The 18766-nt window shown below is 30.9% G+C and overlaps 3 protein-coding genes across 3 annotated transcripts; all 3 read left to right on the top strand.

Moving 5' to 3' along the window:
* The first annotated feature begins 3151 nt into the window (after positions 1 to 3151).
* LOC8283377 lies at positions 3152 to 7350 on the top strand. Its single transcript, XM_015723036.3, has 10 exons — positions 3152 to 3369; positions 3746 to 3962; positions 4147 to 4304; positions 4419 to 4564; positions 4856 to 4918; positions 5010 to 5102; positions 5593 to 5754; positions 5890 to 5996; positions 6371 to 6531; positions 6621 to 7350. The coding sequence occupies exons 1-10, from the start codon at positions 3261 to 3263 to the stop codon at positions 6881 to 6883; spliced, it is 1479 nt and encodes a 492-aa protein (XP_015578522.1). The 5' UTR covers positions 3152 to 3260; the 3' UTR covers positions 6884 to 7350.
* An 838-nt stretch (positions 7351 to 8188) lies between these two features.
* LOC107261742 (protein CYSTEINE-RICH TRANSMEMBRANE MODULE 13) lies at positions 8189 to 9432 on the top strand. The gene is made up of 3 exons (XM_015723054.3): positions 8189 to 8535; positions 8677 to 8815; positions 9079 to 9432. Exons 1-3 carry the CDS (start codon positions 8484 to 8486, stop codon positions 9122 to 9124), a joined length of 237 nt encoding a protein of 78 aa, XP_015578540.1. The 5' UTR covers positions 8189 to 8483; the 3' UTR covers positions 9125 to 9432.
* A 2299-nt stretch (positions 9433 to 11731) lies between these two features.
* On the top strand, positions 11732 to 18678 carry LOC112535735. Its single transcript, XM_025158467.2, has 3 exons — positions 11732 to 12477; positions 16201 to 16596; positions 18127 to 18678. Exons 1-3 carry the CDS (start codon positions 12043 to 12045, stop codon positions 18256 to 18258), a joined length of 963 nt encoding a protein of 320 aa, XP_025014235.1. The 5' UTR covers positions 11732 to 12042; the 3' UTR covers positions 18259 to 18678.
* The last annotated feature ends 88 nt before the right edge of the window (positions 18679 to 18766 follow it).

The following is an 18766-nucleotide window of genomic DNA, read 5'->3' as shown; positions in this document are numbered from 1 at the left end:
ATTGATAGGAAATTCAACACCATGGCGAAATGGACTGATACCTGGTTTAGAACCCCACTTGAAATATGCTTTGAAGCTTATTTAATTATGCTTTTAAGAACTTCAATTAAAAAAATAATCATAGAGTAAATTCTAAAACTATTGTATATTAATGACAAAATGCTAAAATTAAGTTATGTAACTACAACTTTATCGTAACATATTATAAATTATTCGTGACAACTTTGTTATCACTATTGCTATTAATTTTTAGCTACACAGGTAACTCCATGGAGATTGTTTATTATAAAAGAAAAGTGATAATTTTTTAAATCTCGTGATACTTTTTATTTTTGAAATTCATTGTAATGTTGCTATTTATGTTATAAAGTTAGAAAGAAAATATTAAACATCTCGTATTTATTTGTTTTAATTCTTGAATGTCTTATTTGAATTATGACATATAATATTTTTATAAGACTGTCATTTAATATTTTAAAGTTAAAAAAATATTTTTATAAAATATTATAAGATAAAAGGTTAATTTACCTTTTGAACTTGTATTTAAGAATCAAATACATCTAATTTAAATTTTTTCAGTAGATAACTTCTTAAATTTATATTCAAGGGTTAAATATACCCGATTTAAATTTTTTAATAAGTAAATTTTTAAATTTACGTCCAGAGGTGAAACATACCTGAATTAGACTTTATAAAAGTAAAATAATATTAGATTTTTAGATTTTAATTGAGTTATAAAAATTTTAAAATATTTATTTCATTAATTTACTAATACAATATATAATGATGCGTTATACAAAAAGGCGTTTAGCAAACCCTAAATTTCGGGGGATGAAATAAATATTTATTTTTAGTTTTTATAATTCGATTAAAATCTAAATCAGTAATATTATTATTATTTTTTAATTTAAATTTGATGTATTTGACCATTGAATACAAGTTCATAGAGTTATTTGCTAAAAATTTTAAATTGGATATCTTTTTTAAGTCCATTGCACTCAATTATTGAATATCATAAATAATATGAATATTTCATATTTTTCCAGGAACCATTAATATTTCATATTTAGATAATAAGAGTAACATCTATTTTAAAAGCTTTTAGGAAAAAATTTATTAAACTATTTGTGCTTTTAACGTATTTTATTTTAAAATTTATGATTTATTTCTTGTTATTTTAGTATTCTGTGAATATAACTGTTAACAATAACGATCAAATTATACAATATCGTTAAGAGATTCAATTTAATTATTATATGATCATTATTCATAAGATATCTAAAACTAAAAATATATTAAATTACTGGATAGTTTACTAAGTTTACCGAAGCTTTTGACTCCTTGACCCATATCATTTATCCAATCATCTACCATTGAAAATAGCAAAATCAAGAAAAGAAAAATGAAGGATATCTCTCCCATTCCTATAGTCATAATCTCCTGATCATCAACAGCGTGCAGTGTCCATCTTTCTGCTAAATGATATATATCAAAGTAATCATTAATTGATTCAGTAAAGTTTCCTTATCATTTATGATTATATTGTTGGCGTTTAAAATGAGAAAGAAAAAGAAACTAAAGAAGACAAAAGATTTTCGCATAATTGTAGATCCGAAGAAGTTCAAAATGGGCTGCCATGTACAGCTACATAATGTTGTCAGATACAGAAACCTCTGCACCTTTCATAACATATTAATGGTCTTCGACTGCTGTTCTTCTATCTCCTTCTTCTTCTTCTTCTTCTTCTTCTTCTTCTTCTTCTTCCCGACAATTCTCAACATATAATTACAATGGTGAGAATTATTGTTGCTCGTTTTGTAACCCAAGAAATTGTTGAACAGCTTTAACGTTGTCAATGTCAGCATCAAGACTTCTTCTTTTCTTTTCCTTTTTCCTTTTCTAAAATAAGACTTACATATTTCATGTATAATGCTAAAATAAGTAAGTGTAAATATATAGTTTCAGTGTCTTATTCTGGAGCCTTTTTTTGAAAGAGATAATATTTGTCAGTAATTAAAAGGGAGGGAGGTGACATATGTGCATGTTGTGTTTAGTAATGGTTTTAAGAATTATAACTCCCTAAGCCAGAAGAAATATTTCTTAATGAAATTAATTATTAGGTGAAACAAAATTAAGGAAATGAGATGAAATGCCTCAATTATTATAGAGTATTGAACATGTAAAATAAAGGGTGTAATTGAACTATTTTCTTCTTGAATAATTTGAATTCATATAAATAGTTCATATTACTAACCTATTTTCAGCTAAACACTTAAATTTCATTTTTTTCCTCAGTTTTTCTTTCTCAGTATTTATTAAAGAAAAAAAGTTCTCATCAATATGATTTCTTTTAAAGATTTTTTTTTACGACTCTGTTTCAATTTTTTTATGATTTCATTTTCGAATATTTTATTTATGCGGTTTTTATTTTTTCAAAATTTTATCAAAATAAATACTAAAAATATCTCTAAAAGAAATTGAAATAATATCATTTATTATTTTTTGTATAATTATGTTTAATATTTATAAATTGAGTGATATTACTTTTATAGCAACTAGTAGTTTGACAGTACAAAGACATATATTCTAAAAAATATACTGTAATAATATTAAAAATACTAAAACACATTTAAAAATACATGAATGTATAATTAAAATAGAACTAAAAAAGTTATTTAAGGATGTCAATAAAAATAATAATTTTATGTTTATAACAGATTTTTAAATTTTTATTACAATGGAAAGATAGATAAAAACGAAAAATAAAATTATAGTCATAATTTTATTAACAAAAATAATACTAAAAAATAATAATGAAATATTAAAATGATATTATAATACAATTTAAAAAAAACTATATAGACAAAATATTTTAAATCTTAAATCATAAAATGTAATTTTGGTGTAAAAAACCTTGAGCCCGGATATCTTGTTAAAACGGGAGCTAAACCAGGGCCGCTATTCTGAAAGAAAGAGGCACCCTAATCTTGGACGAGTTTCAGATAAAAAGGAAACTCTTTGTTAAATAAATTTACAATTTTGCTGATGTTTGAACTCTTTTAGGCTGTTAGCCTGTTATTGTGGAATGACAGCCCACTAAGACAGTAGCCATGGAATGAGCCCAATAAGAAGCAGAGCCCGAGCAAGGGTTTTAACTCTTAGCCTTTTATTTAAAATGATGAAAATACCCTTCGTCCTATTTTCTATTTTCTCGCGCCTTTTCTCTCCACAATCACCACCAAACGGGAGAGAGAAATGCAATGGCTACTACTGCACAAACCTGTCTGAGCTCCCTTTTCATTATCCAGATTCTCTTACTAACCTTTTCTTTTTTTTGCTCAATTGTCTCCGCACAAGAACGCTCTTTGGGTACTCTTTTTCTCTTGTTTCTTGTTTCTATTTATCCTTTTCCTCTATTTTTATTATGCTATCAAATTCGACATTGATTTTTTTTATTCTAGGGTTTTCTTTTTTAATCTACCAATTAGCAATTTTAAGAAAATTCTTATAGGGAAGTTAAGATATGGGTTTCTTTCTTTTTTAGGTTCCTTTTATTTGCCTAATAAAACCCAAGAAAATTTACCGATGATATGAATGGAGTTGTTAAAGCATTAATTTTTAATAGTTTCTTTTAATTATATGTGCAATGTCTTAGTAGTTGTAACTAATTGTGTAATACCTTGTGTTTTAAGAGGTATTAAATGGTTTTCTTAATGATTAAGATATTTGCATTTTGGTTTTGTAGTTGTTGGCGAGTCTAGTAAATTGCAGCTCTCTCCTAGTTTGCAAGTGTTTAAGTCCCCAGGTACTAAGCCTGGCTCGTTGGTGCTCTGTGAAAGAGTTTATATTCATGGATTATCTAGGCTCAAAAACTTACAAAAGTTTTCCCATACGTTAAAGGTGACCATTTCACATTCAAGTTCAAGCCTCCGCCGGCCAAATGTTGAGGTTTGTTTCCATAGGTGAGTTGTTCTGCAGCTTTTTTAGCCAAAAGTTCCCTCTTTAATTACTTGTTTTCGCTATTATTATGTTTAAGAACTTAGTTGATTGCATACAACTGTTCGCTAAAAAGACAAGAAATGATGCCTAGATTTGTGATTGTAAAGCTTTTTCTTGTTACTTAGAGGTATATGTTTTTTTTGGTAGGAATGCTTCCCTTGCTACGGGGATGTGCCCTCAAGGAAAGTGGGAGAAGGTTGATAAAGGTCCATGGGTTCGAGCTATGTCGCCTTTTGACCACAAGATATTAGATGTAAGGATGGCTGGTTCATCCTTGGAAAACCTTGAACTGTCTATTGAAGAAGGTAACTTTGTTTTTCCTTTTTGTGTTCTTCAGACATCAGAATAATGTTTGAATCCCAGTTTTTCTTGATTCATTTTGATGTTAGTAACTTGTTCATTACTTTATTCCTTTGTAGAATTCTACTTATATCGCGTGATCTTCTTAATCTTGGGCATTGTCATGTTGAGCGTGGCGTCTGCTTTGAGCAAGTCATTAGCTTTTTACTACAGCAGTGCCATGGCAATTGGTATCATCCTTGTAACACTGGTGGTCCTTTTTCAGGTGATGCAGTTTTCCCATCCTTAGTTTGAAATTAGGAGTTCATAACTTTTTTGCTACTTAATGTTAATATTTTGACTAAAAATCATGTTTTCACTACAGTTGGTTGTGGTATTCAATTATTTTAATCAATGGTTTAAATGGTGTCTTAGTTAATAGTTCCAATCTGACTTGAAAGCTGGTTATACTAATCCTTTTGGACGTCTCATATGTTCTAAATTTGTTTCTATTTCCGTATGCAGTCTTACTATCATTAATATTAGGTGATTAAAAAAGAATGTGGATTCTTGACAGGGGATGAAGCTTCTGCCAACTGGCCGAAAGAACTCACTTGCAATTTTTGTCTACTCATCTCTTGTGAGTGCTATCTTCTCATCCCACTTTTGTTTATGGATTTGATAGACCATAGAATATCAAATTATGCTCAGCTTATCCTTATTTTATTCAGGTTGGCCTGGGATCCTTTCTTCTTCGATACGTACCAGGATTACTACGTTCATTACTTGTGGAGATTGGTATTAGTGAAGACATGTATTATCCTGTATGTAAGTTAGAAATTCATGATAATTATGGGTATGAAAGTATGTTTCTGAAGAAGAAAAACATGGAACTTTCTCATTGGGTGTACACATGCTAGATGAAAAATATATAGTCTTGGGTGTCAATAAGTAATTAGTCAACCAGGAAACAGTTAGCTCATTTTGCAAAGCTGTAGAGGCACATTTAGCAGTTGTATACATTATGCTTAGAAGTCAGCTTTATTTTGATGGTTGCAAATTATGATGTCGAAAGCCTTTTGACATCTCAATATTCTGAGCACGCATTCTGGTTATACAACGATCCATTGAATGAGAATCAGATTGATGACTTTTTCTGAAAGTCTCATCATTTTTGAGGTTTGCAAAATATTTTTTCACCTACATGATAACAGGCATTCTGTTATTTTAATAATGCTTTTGTAACTTGCCGAGTAAGTACATTTGTGCTTGTAATTATGTAAGTTTACAAAGTCCTTATTTTATTATCTGCAGTTGGCTATTTTTCTGGTGGCTTTTGTTGTTCTGGCTGGAGCATGGATGGGTTTCTGGGCTGTTCGTAAACTTGTCCTGACAGAAGAGGGTTCAGTTGATATAAGTACCTCTTATTTTGTTGCCTGGTCCATTCGGATTTTGGGTGTCATTATGATTCTTCAGGTAATTTTACCTCCTCTTTCTTGTACATTTCAAAATTTTATGTGTACTCAGATTATTCTGTTGTTCATAATTACTTCTATGAGACAATAATTTAATGCTTTTTTATAAATCTCATCATGGATATGCTGTTTCTAGAGTTCTTTGGATCCGCTGCTGGCAGCTGAAGCATTAATATCTGGAATAGTGGTTTCATCAATACTAAGGAGAATTTTCAGATTGAGATTTTTGCGTCGAATGTGCAAGTAAGTCTGCCTGTATCCATCCCAGGGCTTCTTCATTTTCTACAGGAGATAAATCTGCTTTCTTTTATTTAATAAAAGACTTATCATATAGTTTTTGGCCCTTTCTAAGTGTACGTGAGTTGATAAAACCCAGTCTAAGTTAAATTATTAAAGAACTGGAGTCTTTTTCTCCCCTATTTTGGTGGAATCTTTTCTCACTTCCTGGCAATTTCGAACCTAATTTGATCTGCTACCCAATTTTTGGGCCATGGAAAAATTTGGTATTAAACTACCTTTCTCCGTGATTTGTGTCTGTCTGTGTGCCTGGATGCTGTCTGTACTTTTCCACATTTTCTCTATTGCTAATCCATTGGATTCGCGGAATAAACTTGCAGGAAATTGGTCAAATTCATCAGAAACATCCAGATGGGATCTCATATTCTTCCTGATTTATCACCATTTGGGAATGCTCATGATGAATATGGATCGAAGACGCCTGAGGACCGGCGTCAAGCCAAGCGATTCACCCTAGCTTCTTGCAGTTCTTCTATGCAAGGTTCTTTTACACAAAAAACTTAATATAAGTTAGGAGTGCTGTTTATTCTGTTAGATCCTCTTTACATCAACTGTCTGTCACTCCTTCAGGTCTTAGCAGGACACCGCAACATCAGCTGTCAGATTCAGATGTTTACCCTTCAACGTTCCATGCCACTCCAGAAAGGAGAAAATTCTCCAAAGATGCATGGGAAAAGTTTACCAGAGACTCCACACAAAAAGCTGTCAAAGAACTTGTTTCCTCCCCTGATTTCAGCAAATGGGTTGCTGCAAATGCAGAAAGAATCACTGTAACTCCGAAGTCCACCAGTACTCCTAGCCAGTCACGTCGCAAGTGGCTATTTTGGTCTTAAAATTTATTTGCTCTGCCAACTCAAACGGCTAGGAGGAACGGAGCTAGAAACTTCAGACACAAGACCCATTATGAGGTGCAACATGTTGCTAGCCCAAGATGCGGGAATTACGTCTATTTCTTTGTAGAATTGTACATTGATGTCTGTAGAATGGCTAGTTTCTGTATCCTAGTTTTTGTATGCTAGATTACCTTAGATCCTAAAATTAAATCAGTAGGATCATAGTGTCATTCTTGCCCAGTAGGTAATTGAAATTTTCGATGACGATCACGAGTCTATTTCTGAATTTCATTTGAGACTACTGCTGTTGTGTTCTCAGTTTAGTTTAAGAAGACTAGGATCATAAACCGTTACCCCTTCAATTTAGACAGAATGATTATGCTGTGAAATGCTTTCACTAATAGTCTTGAGGGGGAAATTTTTTGTCGAACGCCTGTGAATAATATCATGAAATTTGTTGGCAAAAAGAATGGATAGCTTTTTCTTTTTTTTCCTTTTCTTTTGACTTTTAGAGTGCCTCCAAAAGATGCCATGACGGATTCGTTTCTTTCGTGTAGAAATTAATTACTTTTCTTTATGTAATATTAATACCCTTTTTTCTTTATAAGAAATTGATCCCTTTTCTTTTTTTAATGTCTTTTGGTCTGGTGTATGTTTTTTTGATGTCAGGTTTAGTTTAAAACAAGATCAATATATTTCTTCTGTAAATAATAATTGCATTGCAATTTGCAAACGTTTTTGGATTTTAAACCCTTTTTGTGTAAAATATAGGATTCTATTAACCCTCTTAAAGTTAAGATAGAAATAAAATTTATCCATTTAATTATCTTAAAATAGCATATAAAAAAACATATAAAAATTAGTTAATGACATTTGTCGTGGCACTGGCTAATTTTTATATTCAAACAAGTAAGCTAGTCAAATCTTACTTCACAAATGCTAGCTAAGATAGCAAGAAGAACAATAAAGAGTTTAAGATAATTTAGAGAGTTTTTATTATAAAGAGAACTTGTTTGATTTGCTTGATCTTTGCTTAATGGTTACAAATGAAGTTCATAAGCTATTTATAGGCTTTCATCTCCTCAACGTACACTAAGGATTGATTTGATCTAATGGTTAAGATCAAGTGTATAAAATTTTTTATATAATTCTATACTTTTCTCCATATTTCTGTATTATCGAAGAATATTTTTAAAATCTTTCTTTATATTTCAAAGAATTCTGGAGACTTTTAGGCTTCCAACCTCGTTTTAATATGAGATCTGGTGGGGTGTGACACACCTTATATCAGCCAAGTGAGTAGATTATTAATTAGAAACCAGAAAACTCGAAGGAACTGTGATAAAAGATTCTTTAACTTTCCTTGTAGTGGATGTCATCTTTAATCTAAATCTTCTTTCTATAAAAGCTTACATTTACACAGTACGCGCATACCGCGTTTTGTTGAGTTGCCTCTCCACCTGAATGTGTCGGTTTGGAATCCCTGTTTCTTAAGGAAACCTCTCTTTCTCTTCACTTTCCTTGAAACCCACTCTATAAAACAACCTTCTCTGTTCTCTGTCTAGCTTTTCATTCCAAGAATAACCCAAAACCATTAAGTATGAGTTATTATAATCAGCAGCAACCACCAGTTGGTGTTCCTCCACCACAAGGTATGCGTATGTCTTTGTCGTTAGTTTGATCCTCTGAGGATTTCTTTCTTTCTTTCTTTTTTTTTCTTTTGGTGTGTTGTGTAAAAGGATGTTCTTGGAAATGGGCTTGTCGTGTTTTTGTAATTCTTTTTTATTTCATAGGTTATCCTCCAAAAGATGCATATCCACCTCCTGGCTACCCAGTTCAAGGTTATCCACAGGGTTATCCTCCTCAGGGTTACCCTCCTCAAGGCTATGCCCAGCAGCCTCCTAGGAAAGAGACTGGTTTTCTTGAAGGATGGTATGTGCCTTCTTTTCTCTTTTCTTTTCTATATTTTTTCTTTTTTGGTTAACACATATCAATAATTCTTCCTTTTCCATTTCAAATTAATAATCCATTGCTGTTATATAGGATCTCTAGAAGTTAATTATGAGTTACGAGTGACTAGCTAGTCTTTTTGAAACTAAAGTAAAATATCTAATTAGGATTTGAATGTGGAAGAAAATTTGATGTTTATTTTACTTTTGTTTTGTTTTTGCTTGGCTGGTACATCAATATTGCAGCTTAGCGGCTTTATGCTGTTGTTGCCTTCTGGATGCTTGCTTCTAAGGAGACTTGACTGACTGATTGATTTAGTTCAAAGATTCAGCGAGCGGTTGATCAGTTCTTTTAGCTCATGACACACAGTTCCCTTATTATCTGTGCTAATACTTGTTAAATTCTGTTAGAAAATCTAAGTCTCAATTTTCTGCATGGAAAAGCTTGTCAACTCCTGAAATAAAATTGCCAGCAGTCCCGCACTGCACTAGCTTACCACTTTAGATATTTGATTATAGGTACAACATTTTCAATTTGATTCAGATTAATGTAAAATCTTTTGTTATTACTTAAAAAATATAGTCATGAAATTTACGCTATATATTTGTACTAAGCTTTTTATTATTTGATTTAATTTGACTTATTATTTATATTTCTCTTATTAATGTTCTCCAATATCATTCTTTCAATACTAATTTAAAGAAGAGAACATGATTTTCGAACAATTTTATTTATCATGGTTTCTTTTGAAATTTTTTTTTGCTTACTTATGGGATGAGTATCTATCAATATTACAGTGCCATATTAGACTGATAAAAAAATATTGGGATTAAACAACATTAGACCTTAAATAATATAATATAATAAAAGATCATTATATTTGCACTCCACACTAATTTTTCTGAAAATAAAAATGACACAGCTATCTTGATTTAAAATGGTTAATAATTTATTAATTAAAATATTAAAATTAATTTGATGAATCATCCTATCATGCTGCTAATTCCTTAAAAAATATTATTTTACTCAATATATACATAAACAATGCAGTAGAAACTTTTTTTGTTTGAATCAGCATTGTAAACGCGAGCGAATCAAGATTCCTGTAAGAAGCTTATAATTAATTCTCAGCCAAGAAACCTTACATAAATAGAAGTTAACCTAATGAATGAATCCTGTAATCAAGAACAAGAATGAACAGAAAAACCTCAGCAACTTTTAAACCAATTAAGCATGTATTTTTGACAAGGTAAATTTTCTCTACTCCTTTTTTCTTCCCAGTTTCTTACTACTCTGCCTGCATTCCCTTCAAAGTTACAAAGCTGTAAATGGCTGCAATCCTGGACATAATTTTTCCTGTAATCTTATCCAATCTTATATGAAGAACTCTTTCCTCCAAAGTATCTATATTATAAAACAGTGATTCATCTTCATTCTTGAACATCACCATATTTTTATTGCACAACTTTGGTACTAAATTTCTCTTCTTTTCTTCTTCCCCTTCTTCAATGAAGTTCAATGGGACTATTATCTTTCCGAAAAATTTATGCCTCACGAACTCCAGCAATATAACAAGAACCTCCTTCTTTACTATCTCAGCAAACCCAGGAAATACATCCCACCAAAAATCTGAAACCTTGTCCAAGTCTGAAAATAAACCCTCAGGCAAAGCGTTAGTAAAGCCACATTCTTCCTCCAAGTTGATAGATACCACTTGAGCCAAGTTGCTTTTAACTCTTATCAAATGAAATGCACGACCATTTTGGTATTGCAGATTCGGCCTAATCTTCTCTCTTTTGTGATCAAGATCATGTAAGCTAGGGATATCAAGGGTTCTCCATGAAAGATCATCACTCCCTCCTAGTGGTAGAATCTCGCAACCTCCTGCTCTGTTATTCGCTTCTTCATAATAAAATACAGAAATCAGTTTATGTAAATAATTTTTGTGGTCATAACAGAGGAAACGTGATGGATGGTAGTGAAACGCGGACTGGGTAGATTAAGTACATATCTAGTTGCAGGGTTTCTTGCGCGATTTCTTTGGGTACGATTGCCATTGCTCCTCTCCACTTATATGCCATAACTCATGGCTATTACTTCGAATGTCTGATGCTCAGTAGTGCAATTGCCTGCGATATGCCAGGTGAAGCTGCAGTGTATATTCTTCTTCATACGATCTTCGTGTTGTTCAATGAAATGCTGTCCTTGGATTAAGGCATGCCATTGCTTGCATACGCACTTGTATCTCATCACATCTCTTACCTCCAACCATTCAATATATCATAGATGATATCGCCTGGAATTGGGGAAGACAATTCTTTTTTTCCGTTTGTCAGGTTAGACAATTCTGCCTCATCAGAACCTAAATTTTTGTTGTTCTTCTTCTTCTTCCTCCAGTACTTTTTCTTCCCTATATTGTTCTTCTTCGATCCATGAGTCTCCACCTGTTTTCTTTGGCTGGTGTTTCTGGATCTTTTCTCTACCCAAAGATGTTAGTTTCCGGGAAGAGATGGAGAGTAGTTTCTTTCTACACTATCATATTTTATATTGATTTCTTTTGATATACACAATCAATTCCTAATAATATTGTGTTTGAATAAAAACTCTTGGTAAAGAACGATGCTAGAACAAAGATGCTGTTTTTTAATTTTTAGACTTAGTGTTAAGATGGCCGGAACTTTTTCAGTCGTACTATGTTCTTTTGTTACTGCAGAAAAGAGAAATTTCTGCACTTTGGCAAAGTAGCAGAATAGCAAAATCTTCAGCAAACCTTTTGGAGTTCCTGCAAGAAAATAACCTTTGATAGACCGAATGAATTAAAGTGTTAATCCCAACAAAAACTGACAGCCCATGGGCCACAGGATAGCATCAAAACCTTACATCCAAGCTATAAAATTATCTTTGCGTTTTGATATATGGGTGTCATATAAACTAAATCAAAAGCTCTGAATTGTTTTTCTTTTTAAGAAAAAGAATTGCAAAGGTGTGTTGATAGGATAAGAATAAGGGCAACTAATGCAACACAAACTCTTAAGATATTTAGATCACGTGTGTCCTGTCGAGCTTCTGGTAGGGACACCTGCATATTACAGACAAAGGACAAATGTGCTTTTCATTTTCCAGAGCTGATATAGCAAGCAATTTGTCCTTTTTCATATACTTGGTCCACGTGATTATCTCTCAACACTGCCGTTTAGCCGCGTCTCTTGATGATTACATCTCTCCCTCTCAATATATTCTCGTATATCTTCAACGAAGTTTTCTTTGGTTCTACATATATATCTCTGGAGAAAGTGAGAAATAATAATAATAAGAAGAAAAACATGGGCACCTTCAAACTGAAGTCAGTACAAATTAATCAGGTAGGGATTACTCCAAATCTCCTCGTTAACAAGCACCAGAAAGAAATTCCTGGTTGTAGGAGAAAACTTGGAAGAAAAGAGATAGCGATGAGCCTGAAAAGCAGCATCAGGAATGTTAATGATGAAAGAAGAGGAGACAATGTTATTGCAGAAGATGACAAGAAATATGTGGAGGTGTTGAGGGAAGTTCAGCCTTATATTCTTTTTCATAGAGGGAGTACTTTTGTTGTGGTGTTATCTGGGGAAATTGTTGATAGTCCATTCTTGGACAACTTGCTTCAGGTATGTCTCTCTCTTTCTTTCTCTCGCTTCTCTCCAGTTTATATAATATATATATATATATAGATGGCGTTCTGTTGTTAGATCATTCTCATAAGAAACCATGATTAGTAAGAGATTACTGTGAAATACCTTTTTAAATTATTGTAGGAATAATTTACCACTTGCAGATTTTTCTTTACTTTATCAGCTATAAAACAGATAATTCTGATAATGTTTGTTTTTTTGTCTTTTATTGTGGCAACATTCCAACTTTAAATCCTAAAGAAAGACCACGACCTTTCTTAAATTTCCAACAATTATAGAGAAAATGAACTAAAACCAAGCTCTCGCACCTGTTAAATTTTATAGAAATCAAACCAGTGAAAGAGACGCTGTTCTATGAAAGTGGGCAAGGCAAGGGGGAGAGCAAATTCAAAGACAGAGTGAGAGAGAGAATTAGAAATAGTACCTATATACTCCCTTTTCCTTTCTCCACCACACAAAGAAGAGAAAACAAATTTAATTTTTTCTTTTCTAACCTTTCTTTTGAAGTTTCGTTTCAATTCCAAGGTCGAGAGATGTTGATCAAACATCTTGCGTACTGTTTAAGAGAAACTCATTGACAGGAAAAAAATAAAGAAAGTCACACAGGGATAGGAATGACAATTACACTCTAATATCTGTCCGATTCCTGTCCGGTCAAATTGGATAATTTTCGAATTAACTAAGATAGAAATGATACTTTGTACTACCCGATTCTTATCGGGTAATGCCCGAATTGATTGGGTGATATACACTCGAAAGTAAATACTGTTTCTTCATACTAAATGCACAATATTATAATTGAACTTATACTTTACTTTCTCAATCTAAGAATTTGTGTGCTAGTGTGACAAACAAGATGAGCAGTAAAAAAGTTTGTTGGATAAGTAGCTTACCTGGCATCAAACTTTGGAATCATGTTTTCAATTACTATTCTTATTAATATTAATAAATTAATAAAATATATCGACTTAAAATACTTAACTAAATTATGGTTATCTGATGCTGATATGATGTCTGAGTAGGAATATTTCTTATGATTCAGCCATCAACATGTGATACATCATAAGGAATCATAAGAAATATTTATTTCAAATTACCACATCAGTATCAATAGGACTGAAATTTGATTAGGTGCCTTGAATTGATATACTTTATTCAAGTATTGGTACCAATAATGAAATACTAGTACAATTGAAAACATTGTCTAACCATTTGAAACCAGCTAGATTGTATGCCAAAAATTTGTTTGAATCCGTTGGTGCAAATATTTTTAACTAAGAAGGATGCTCATCTCTATATACTCTCTCCATTCTTCTCATCTCATCTGTCAATATATATATATATATATATATATATATATATATATATATTTTATATCTTTCAAATAAAAATTCTCAAATACTAAAGATTCAAAATCTATAATATTTTAGAATCTAAAAACAAGACTAATATTTATAGAATTTATATACTATATACTCAAAACATCTTATGACACTCTGTCTTCCAGTGTATATATTGTATGTTTATATAGTTTAAAGGGAAAGATACAAAAATATACTTTGTGGTTGGGCATTTTTACATTTAGAGGATTGTAGTTTTTTTTGTAATAAAGAAATACCCTATAATTTAGTTTTTTTTTTTTTATATTTTACTACCTTACAAATTAATATTTTTAAATTTTTATAATTTAATATTAGTATAATATTCATTTCAATAATAAAATTATTTTATAGGTGATTTGCTACCAAATTAACTACCGTGATACTCTTAAAAATATTATAATTTTATTTTAAATTTTCTTTTATTTTTAATAAAATTAAAAAATATATATTAATTTTATTTAACATAAATTCAGTATAATTAGTTACATGTTAAATCACTTAATTAGTAATTTTGTTATTAAAAATGAGTATTATATTAAATACTAAATCATAAAAATCTAAAGACATTAGTTTGTAAAGTACTTCTTTGTCACTAAAGAAACTATAATCTCTTAATTGCGAAAGAGCTAAATCACAACATACTTTTTTATACTTTTCCCTATTTTAAACTACACGTATTGTCAGATTTTTGCCACTAAACTCGTTATATGCCTTTATTTGACCTACATTTATATAATATTTACTTTTCTTTTCTGATATACTTATATAATAAGTTTGAATTCTCGGTATATACACAATAATTTTTGACATATTCTTTTTTTTAATCTATAATTTATATATAAATCTTGATAAAAAAATACAAATAATTAAAACATAAAGACTCTTTCTGAATTAATATATTTTCATTTATTGATAAATTAATATTCTCCCTACAAATATTATCTTTTAGTCCTAAAGCTCAATTCTCCTCGAACCTATTCTCTCGTTCTCCTCCTCCTCTTCCTCCCCCACCGCCATCTCCTCCTCCTTTTCGACCTCGCTTCTCCACCGCCAATGGCCTTTCTCTGTCCAAGTTGATCCTTAAGACACTTATAAGACATATGACAATGTATCCAAACTCATAACGTCGAACTCTTTCCTTTATATACTCCGTCGCCCTGCCATTATCAGCAACGATTGAAGCAGAGAGTGCATGACCGTTGAGGATTTTCTTGTTCTCTTGTTTCGATGCTGGAATGGCATCATTTCTAGAAACAAATTGAATAAAGGCGACGCCTTTTGACTGTCATGATCGCTCGTCTTTAAGGATGGTTACTCTAGTAATTTTCCCGAAGGCGGAGAGGAGAGTATTGAGGTCGGAGTTTGGGAGATTAATCTACCTCTGATATGTATAAGCATTGACTTTGATGGTGCTAAGCCTTTGAACCGTTGGATTTCGATTTAATTTAGTTTTTTTTTTAGTATGAAGATGGTGAGGCTGAGGTGGAAGTAGAGGAGTAGTCGGTAGTTGAAAGTTTTGTTTGTAAGAGATCTTTTTCTTTTTTCTTTTCAAGAAATCAGCAACTTTTTGAAAAAAGAAAATAATAATAAAAATTAAAACAAGTAATAAAATTAAAAATATAAATATTTTTTAGTATTAAAAAAGATTTTCTTAAGTAATTTTAAATAAAATCTAAACATAATTTTATTATATTAATTTTGGATATTTCAATTTTATCATATATTATAATTATATCATTCCAGTGAAAGAAAAAAGAAAGTTTGCGAGAGGTGGAAGAAAGCAACGAGTCATTTGTACATATAAGTAATAATAAGTGGGCCATACAAAGTTTATAAATTATATAATTTAAGTTGAAGTGGCTAAATTTTCTATAAAAAGAATTGGAAATGGTTAAATGGCTTATTTGAGAGAATAGGAGGTAGAATGATCTATCGTATCAAGTTCAGGGCCGCAGATAATTGTTTAAATAATTTGAATATTGAAGTACTAAATTTTTAATCCCTAATTTTGGATCATTAATCATTAAGAAAAACTTAAGTAATAGATATTGATATCAAATATCAAGTAATCTAACATTATTTAAATATATTTATGTATAAAAAAGTCTACTTGCTAATTAAAAAATTCAATGATTGGATTCTGAGGGATTATAAATCTTATAACAGGGACAACTGCGTTAGTTTAAAGAACAATTGTGCTTAATATTTCCTAAAAGCGGATCATTTATTAGGTAATATGTACTTTTCTATATACATACCTATAATAAATAAATCTTCCCTGTTTTTCTTTCTACATATATTCTTCTAACAATTAAAGCTGCAACAAAGTCTCTCTTTGATCGGTTGTCTGGAGAGAAAAAAAGAAAAAAGAAAGAAGAAACTCATGGCTGCTACCAAACTGAGACCATGGATTTATCTGCAATTTCATGGAGTAACTAGCTCTTCATGTCCCACTAGACCAAATATACACATTATCAGGTACCAACAAGATATTTCTGGTACTGGGTGGAGAAAACTTAGAGTGGAAAATGGCAGCATGAGGTGTATTAATGGTGAAAGAATAGGAGACAATGTTATTGCAGAAGATGACAGGAAATATGTGGAGGTGTTGAGGGAAGTTCAGCCTTATATTCTTCTGCATAGAAGGAGTACTTTTGTTGTGGTGTTATCTGGGGAAGTTGTTGATAGTCCATTCTTGGACAACTTGCTTCAGGTATGTCTCCCTTTTTAATTTAAATATCTCAAGTTTTCAATATTGGGTGTGTTAGTTCTACAGAAATCAAGCTTTTCAATTAGGAGTTCCAGAGCACGTTTAAGCTTGAGCTGTAGCAAGAAACCATTTTGCTCAAGCACTGTGAATTAGAATCTGCCTCCTCTTCTTTAGTGTAGAATTTGGGAATAAGCTATGTCCTATATTGTCAGTTGAACCTCCTTCTATTTAGGTGTTACAATGAATAGGATAATGTTATCCCTTTACTCAGCACGTAAAAAGAAAATATATGTCTATTTATGCCCGTATTCATACCTGTGTTAAATCTATTTTCGTATTTATAGAGTTTTGAGTAATTCACTGCTATTTAATATTAAAATAGTTATAAAATACGATATAATTTACTACCCTAAAAAATAAAATATTACAAAATATAAATCTCTATAAATAGTCATTGTTTTTACTTTTAGACTCTAAGAATATTTTTATTTTATACATTTAGCGAGACTATTAACTTAATACATTTATCTTAGAACTTAAAAATTGTATTATTTAATTATTTATTTATCAAAATTTTACTATATATAAAAAGAATCATAGTAAACTAAAACACTAAGTAAATTTTTAACTTATAAAATTATTTAACTAAAATAATAGATATGTAAAAAAACACAGATATTAGTAAAATTAATTTAAAATATAGAAGTTATATATTAATTTAATTCCAACAAATTTTTTTTTTTTTAAAAAGGGTGAATTGACTTTTTTGTGAAAAATTTAAGGGCCAAGTTGAGGAAAAAATATATCAGCCATGGACCACTAGAACTTTATAGAGTAGAGACAAGAGGGCGACGCGTACAAAGCGCTTCGCAGAGGCTAAGGAGACCATGGCCCCTATCATCCCCCCATTCTTTCAAAAAAAGATTCTAAATGAAACAGTAATCTAAGTATCATCAGCAAGGAAGTTAAATCACGTCTGAAATTCACTAGAAATTATAGAAATATTTTGTTTACACCAGGGTCTAATAAATTACAAGACTCATTATGATTTTTAATTTTCTTTCTTTAAAAAATACAAGTCGCATATCGATAAATTCTAATTCTAAAAGTAAATAGTAATTTTATATTGGTCCATGAATCATGGTCTAAATAAAGCAAATCTCAATAAAATAATAAATAGTTAAATCCTCCCCTGAAAAATTTCTTATATTTCTAAATGAAAGAATAATCTAAAATATTGTCAGGCTAATCATTGGAAAATATAACATAAATTTAAACCATTCTTTTTTAAAGTCAAAAAAAAAAAAAAAAACTATCAAGTGGTTAATTATAGTGGCCTTACTGGGAATCAATAAAATGTGAAAAGGGCACAAATGGAAAAGAGAACAAGAAAGAGTGAGTTAAATAATGTCCAGCGAAATAGTATAAGATTCTAATTGATTAAGAAGCATATACTTATATATGCCATAGCATAGTGCTTTGAAATAATAATGTAATCAAACTTTGTTTTGGTGGGATGCAATCAACCGGCAGGTCTATCAGTCGGACAATTATGGACCACCAAATGCTTGTGCTTTCTGCTTCTTGCAAAAGACTGAATTTCAATATGCACCGTCCCTCCACATTTTTGGCATTGGTACCCACTTGGTCGAGCATAATATATAGCTTATTGTGGTCGTCTATACCTATACGTGAACTTTCCCTGGTATATGGCTCCATGCACTTGGGTCATTTTTAACTTATTTTGTCATTAATGTAGACTTTGAAGTCAGTCATTACTATATATCTATAAAGGAAAACTAAAGATTTGTCTGGGATGGTTCATTAGTAAACATTTTGGACTTACTTTAAGAGATTTACCCTTTTAGAATAAGAAATTGAGCGCTACCAGAACTTGTTAAACTTACTTATTCATCTAAAGCTAACTTACAAACATTATAATTTTTGATATATTATTTCAATGGGTACGCATTTTAATTATTGCAAATTAAAAATTCGATTATATATTTACCATTTTGATTTAAATAATAAATCAGGACATCAGATTCTTTTAAAAAAAATATTGGAGACCGAAAATTCGTACTTATTGGAACTTGGAACTTGAACCAGCTGATAAGGAAATCAAGTATTTTAACCTTTTTATTAATTATTAATTAATGTTTCATCGGATTAT

This window comes from Ricinus communis, chromosome 7 (assembly GCF_019578655.1).
Source record: "Ricinus communis isolate WT05 ecotype wild-type chromosome 7, ASM1957865v1, whole genome shotgun sequence".
Classification (NCBI taxonomy): Eukaryota; Viridiplantae; Streptophyta; class Magnoliopsida; order Malpighiales; family Euphorbiaceae; genus Ricinus; species Ricinus communis.
This window is presented reverse-complemented; position numbering and strand designations above follow the sequence as displayed.

Coding starts and splice junctions, on each gene's coding strand:
- LOC107261742 (XM_015723054.3), top strand. CDS start 8,484: ATGAGTTATTATAATCAGCAGCAACCACCAGTTGGTGTTCCTCCACCA. Junction 8,536..8,676: donor TGGTGTTCCTCCACCACAAG/GTATGCGTATGT, acceptor TTTATTTCATAG/GTTATCCTCCAAAAGATGCA. Junction 8,816..9,078: donor ACTGGTTTTCTTGAAGGATG/GTATGTGCCTTC, acceptor TCAATATTGCAG/CTTAGCGGCTTTATGCTGTT.
- LOC8283377 (XM_015723036.3), top strand. CDS start 3,261: ATGGCTACTACTGCACAAACCTGTCTGAGCTCCCTTTTCATTATCCAG. Junction 4,919..5,009: donor TTTTTGTCTACTCATCTCTT/GTGAGTGCTATC, acceptor TATTTTATTCAG/GTTGGCCTGGGATCCTTTCT. Junction 5,755..5,889: donor GTGTCATTATGATTCTTCAG/GTAATTTTACCT, acceptor TGCTGTTTCTAG/AGTTCTTTGGATCCGCTGCT.
- LOC112535735 (XM_025158467.2), top strand. CDS start 12,043: ATGATTACATCTCTCCCTCTCAATATATTCTCGTATATCTTCAACGAA. Junction 12,478..16,200: donor TCTTGGACAACTTGCTTCAG/GTATGTCTCTCT, acceptor TAACAATTAAAG/CTGCAACAAAGTCTCTCTTT. Junction 16,597..18,126: donor TCTTGGACAACTTGCTTCAG/GTATGTCTCCCT, acceptor ATCAACCGGCAG/GTCTATCAGTCGGACAATTA.